Source organism: Olea europaea, unplaced genomic scaffold (genome assembly GCF_002742605.1).
Source record: "Olea europaea var. sylvestris unplaced genomic scaffold, O_europaea_v1 scaffold2512, whole genome shotgun sequence".
NCBI lineage: Eukaryota > Viridiplantae > Streptophyta > Magnoliopsida > Lamiales > Oleaceae > Olea > Olea europaea.
The window spans coordinates 58,503-64,629 of NW_019243365.1; the positions used below are offsets into that span (position 1 = coordinate 58,503).

Genomic DNA, 6,127 nt, shown 5'->3' on the forward strand with positions numbered 1-6,127 from the left:
AAAGAGACCTTCACATGTATTATCAGCCACATGTAAAATGAGCTTCAAGCTCCCGTCGGCCAAAATTTTAGAGACTTTGAATCCTCAACCATTCTTTATTTAAAGAATGTGAAAGCTTTTAGATTTGAATACTGTCAATGCTTTGTTCATGGATTACACTTGCGCTAGCAAAGTTTTCTCAACTGCAATGTTCTAATAATGTAAAACAAAATAAGAGAAGATGCAATGTATCGGACTAGATACATGGTATGTAGAGATTTACAAGTGCCCAAATTTTACATTTCAATGCTAATACCTACTGCAAAGCCTAGATTTGCCCATGGGTAATTATAATTGCACTACATTTATCTTTTGCTGCACTACTTTTTAATTGCACCAAAGATCCCTAGTCTTTACTTTGATTTGTGGGTTTTTTTTCTTATTTAAAATTATGAGAAGAAAATAATTTTTTTAATGTCCTCCTAAAAAACTTCTGGAAAGAAACTATCTTCAGTGACGAGATCATAAATTAATGAATACTTGATGATAAGAATGTGAAGGACACAAGTGCAACAATAATCAAAGATTGTAAACCTTTAATGCAATCAAAAAGTGAAACAACAATAGAAATCTGCGGTGATAAAATAACCCCCATGTCTACTAGTAATTTCTGTACATGTTCTCATAAACATCCCCTCAGCGTTTGTCTTTCCACATTTGCATTTAAATGTATCAAGAGAAGAAATTATCTGCAATGGCAAAATAAATAATGTGCACATTTGGGACATAATACTAAATCGGACTAGACTGTATAATGAATATATTTTACTTTTCTTCTTCATTAAGATTGTCCTCTATTATCCAATTCTTCTCGTTAATCATTCTTATCAAACTTCCCGTGCCGAGAACTCCCACAGTATCGCACATTAAAGGAAGAAGTATTTACGCACAATTTTTCCATTTTTTCTAAGTTTCTCAAGTGGGATTTCTCTTTTATATCAATCAGACAACATTGTACATGTATCTATCTATTATGCTCTTCACTCAGTTGTCCATCATCACTGGCTACAACAAGATTATCACCATCTCTTATCACAGCCAAATCCTCAATCAAAGCACCATCTATTGTTAAAATTTTGGTGGGATGGAAACCAAATTTCTGATATCCCAAGTCCAAAAGTTCTTGAAGAGAACCTGGCAGAAGCACCAGATTTTTAGCACCATCACCCCTTTTGGGACAACTCAAGACCACTCTGGCACGGTTCTGTGGAGTAGCAAGGCCAAGAGGAGACGGAAAAACATTCCTTCCTCCTGCAAAATATTGTCAAATATAATTCAAAACCCTCAAGTGTGACATGAATGGACAATATAATGAACAAGATTTTTACTTGTTTTTCTTCTTCAATACTGTCAAAATGCCATATTGTTTTAAACTTCTCCACGTTGAGGGTTAATAAATGTCACTCAACACGTTTTAATCCTACTTGTAGTAAATATTTGGAATGATCCACCTTTAGTCAATAAATTTGCTTTAGAACTGATAAATTTCTCAATCAAATATGTACCAATGTAGCCATATTTACCTTCATTAGGTTTCTTGGCAGCAGACAAAATCCCGAAGAGAGAATTTTGAAAATTGCTTGTCCTTCGTTTCGAAGGAGCCTTTGGTGATGTGTGTTCTGTGTTCAAAGGAGGCAATGTAGGTTCACTACAGTACTTCTTAAGGTAAGGTGCATCCTGCACATCGGGTATTAAATGCTTGGTTTTGTAGTCCGTCTTCTTGTTGTTGGACTCTTGCTTGGTTCGAAATAAGGCTTTAATATCCTCGTGGCCCTGATAATCGGCTAAGGCTCGGGGTGTCCAACCATGCACATCTGGTTTGTCAATGTCAGCTCCTTGTTCCATCAGAAACCTGACAATTTCAATGTTTTCTTCGCATATAGCTGTATGAAGTGCCGTTGTTCCCAAACTGTTGAGCAATGTAATGTCCCCTCCATATTTGATAATCTCCTTGAGTAAGTCTATGTTGCATTGCTCGACCGCGAAGCAGGCAAACTGACCAACGTCACCAGAAGATAATGTTGCCCCATTGTCTATCAGTAGTTTTATCACGGATTCGTGTTTCCCCAATATTGCATCCCATAATGGAACATTTCCTTCAGAATCTGCATACAAGTATGTCGATCTCATCAGAGAGCTGTTGTTACTTTTTGACTTCAAACATTTACCTTTTTCTTTAGTACTTGTTTTGTACTGTCAAAAGTAACGTACTATTTTCAACACTTACCTAATAAAAAAATTTGTTTATTTCAAATTTACTCATTTATTTATAAGTAAACATTTTAAGCTTAGCCAAACTTGCTCAGAGTCTGTGGAACAAGATTATTTGTGTATTTCTTCAAAATCCAATTAAGCAGATCAAATCGAAATGCAACCATTAGTAGTGCTATAAACTTCGGAGGACGAACAAGTAAATGATTTTCTCTGTGAATCGGACCAAGATAAGTACCTTTTCTGTTAGGATCTGCTCCATAATCTAGGAGTAGAAGAACACATTCTAACCTTCCTTTTGACGCTGCAAGATGCTGGATCATATAACAAGCTAATTTATACATAATAATTTCGAAAACGAATTGCAAGAAAACAAATGAAGAATCATACCAAAGCTGTGCGTCCATTGCTGTCTAATTCATTTGGATCCAAACTTCGTCTCAGCAAATTGTGCATCAATAGATCATCTCCTCTTTCAGCTGCAAAACACAAGCTGAGAGGAACGTCCATTCTTCCCTGTGCCAGCATGTGCTCCGTGTCTGCCAAAATTGTTTGCATCACAGGATCTTTGTGCTCTTTCAAATGCTGCATAAGAAATAAGCGAAATTACATACGTCGGAAAACTCTTTATTTACATACGTCAGAAAACTCCGTGTCTGCCAAAATTTCACAGCAGTTTATTTACTTACCTGAAGAAGATTGTTCATGATCATTGTCCCACCACCCACATTTGCCTGAATAATATTCAAAAAAGTAGTACGATTCAACCGCAGCAACTGACTTAAACGTTTCGTACGAACGGTAAAAAGTTGCGGCCTGTAACAAAGAACGCCCACTTCACCACAAACGTCCCCTGTCTTTAGCTCCCCAACAACCTATAACCATTCATTGCAAAACATTGCTTTAGTCTATTCTATCTTTTCCTCGTGGATTGAAAAGGAAAAAAAATTATTTTCTTACAGAAGAATGCAACTAATAGTACCCTTCTTGGGGATGGACTTACCTGTTCTATTCCATTTCTGTAAGAAATAAGATCCTGCCATCAAGAACTGAGTATCAGAAGGCTGAATTATTACATCAAGAAAAAATGATATTTTATGGATTGGAAAGCTGATCAAGGGACCACTCTTTTTCATGAACGTGTGATGATCATTTATTCAGCAATATGATAACGTAATGCATCAATTATACTTACCATTGCACCAGTAACCAGAATATACAAATCGGAAGGTGCTTCATTTTGCAAAATTACATCTTCCCTTGGAGGGAAATACTCAGGTTTCATCTCCGAGACCTACAAGTATAAATCATCGAGAACTGAGAGCACAGAAGTTAAATTTACAATAGAATTATTGTGTGTGGATCAAATGATAAGATGCTTGTCAAGATGCAAAACAGAAAATGTGGTCCTGAAAATCAAGTTTATCATTACTTGAATGGGCAGAACAAAATGAGAAATGAAATAAACAGAATAGTATGTTACTTAACCAAGTGAAAAGAAGTTGATCCATAAATCAAATAGTTGAGAAAATAANAAGAATCAAAGAACAAGAAAAATCATTACCAGCTGAAAAAGTAGGTCGTTTGATATCCCATGGAACAAGTAGACCTTATCGACGAGGGAATAGAACAGAAAATGTGATATACTTGATTGAATGGCCTTTGGAAGTGCATCGAGTGTTTCTTGCTGCTGCAGCCCTTCCGAGTCTGTTCTGTACCTTAGGCACAAGTGTGCTAGCATCTGATCTAGTAGTCGAGGAGGCAGCTGGTTCCTTTTAGCGAAGCTCGAAGCAGCTTGAATACTATCTCTCTGTAGGACAGTAGAAAGCACTCAAAATGCAGAAGTGAAGTTGCCTAAGAGAACAAAGATGCAGAATAATTCTAGTGATGATTTCTCATGAAAAAACAAATCACTAATGACTCATCTCAAAAAGAATTTTGGGTGGAAATTAATTTTGAAAATAATATTGCGAAAACTTGAAAAAAAAATTAAATTAAAAGGTACTTACAAATTTCCTAGTTCTACTGGTTCCATGAACAACCAAGTTGGTCATGTTTCCAATGATATAGGATGTCAGTCCAAGGTTGAAGAGCATGTAGAAGATGTCGAATAACATTTCATTTGTGTTCACTGGATGCAAATCACCATATCCAGTAGTGGAAAGAGTGGTAATGGACCAGTACATAGATGTCACATATACCGTCCATAAACTCTCTTGATGAAAATTTTCATTTGAAAGACCAATCCATGTTTGTTTCGGATCCGAATATTTGTTAGCAATAAGATAATTGACGCATGCAGCAAAGTGGACAGCAAAGAGAGTAACCTACAAAAGCAGTAGAAGCTTGATCAGATATAGCAAGAATTTGTTACTTCCATGCAGTAACCACTGGTTTCTTAAGACACTTACACACACAAGCTTCACCACTCGAACCCAAAAGTAATTATAATTTTTGTCTTTCTCCAACCTGCAGTGATAAACCGTGTAAAAGAACTTGAAAATTTTGAAAAGTTAATGAAATCACCAGACAAGGTACACGTGTACTTGGAAATCAACCATTTTTTATCCAATTTTAACCTCTAATCTACACAAAATTCTATATGATTTAACCCAAGTTAAGAATAAATTCATATGGTGAGAGAAAATCTTGTAACCATGCAAAGGTTAGCAAATTTTACAAGATCTGCAGAGAGGAGAAGGCAGAAAAATACTGTACTTTTGAAACATAGCGCTGACTCTTCGGAGACGCCAGAGACGGAGCATGTTGAAGTATCCATAAGATTCGAGAGGACGGGGCAAAATTTTCCGAGCAACTTCTGAAGGTATTGTCGAGATGCCATCAAATAACAACCAAGTTTTTGCATACCTCCAAGCAATCAGGCTTGGACTGTCGACGAGAAGATAAGTTGCTTTGTCGAGGTAAGCAACAAAAAATGTCAGGATAATGTCAATCGCAAAAAATCCATTTACAACGTTGTCTGTAATAGAGAGAGGCCCTGTAGGTTGATCGAGGAAACCAAATTCAAAAGGAGACACCCATGCCGTGTAAAAGACCAGTATTATCAAGAATGTTTCCCAGACTCTGCAGTAAATTTTGATTCAAAAATGCTTCAGCAATCTAAAAATGCAAGAAAGGAATAAGAAAAAAAAGTATAATCCACAGTCAATATTCCCCAGAATAAACAGAAAAAAGAAATTCGAGTAAATTTGATAACACACTTTTGGAAAAAGAAAATTGCCAAAATTTCACTAGAATCCTCCCATCGGCACAGACAGGAGAAACTTTTGGATGACGAGAGAAATAGTGGCATTTGCACAAACTAAAACTATTCAACCTCAAAATTAAGAAAAGAATAAGCTTTGCAGAAAATGCAATCAACCCATCAAAAGCGATGCACAAAGAAGAACCAAATTACAAAATATGGGTCCCATAACAATATACACAGACATGCAGGTACGCATTATGCATATGCAATCTTTCAAGGTAAAATCTACCAACCCATTGCAATTCATTAAAAAAAGAGGAAAAGTGTCATAAACCTGTAATGTGGATCAAAGGGAGAGACGATGAAAGGGCGAAGCTTGATTCTGCGATTACTGTGAGCTCCAAGAGACGGGAGGATGCCAGTGGAGATACTGTGGGAGCTTTTATCATCATCTCTTGAAACTCTTTCAATCTCACTTTCTACAGTTTCCATTCCACACATAATGCCATTTTTCTTCTTTCCCAACATTTCCCTTTCCCTTTCCCTTATTTTCCCTCCCTTCTCTCCCTCCACACGCAAAATTTTTCCCTATTTCTTTCTTGTTGGTTTTTACCCGGTCTGGTTTTCTTGATATGTGACCTATGGTCTCCCGTCTCTCTCTCTCTCTCT

The 6,127-nt window shown here is 36.6% G+C and overlaps 1 protein-coding gene across 1 annotated transcript; it reads right to left on the minus strand.

Annotated features, from left to right (window-relative positions):
* Positions 1–634: 634 nt before the first annotated feature.
* On the minus strand, positions 635–6,097 carry LOC111382499 (potassium channel AKT1-like). Its single transcript, XM_023006499.1, has 12 exons — positions 5,793–6,097; positions 4,969–5,334; positions 4,662–4,719; positions 4,260–4,577; positions 3,815–4,060; positions 3,446–3,544; positions 3,254–3,286; positions 2,940–3,125; positions 2,641–2,835; positions 2,489–2,564; positions 1,563–2,144; positions 635–1,290 (listed from the first exon to the last, which is right to left on the minus strand). The coding sequence occupies exons 1-12, from the start codon at positions 5,984–5,986 to the stop codon at positions 1,004–1,006; spliced, it is 2,640 nt and encodes an 879-aa protein (XP_022862267.1). The 5' UTR covers positions 5,987–6,097; the 3' UTR covers positions 635–1,003.
* Between the last annotated feature and the right edge of the window lie 30 nt (positions 6,098–6,127).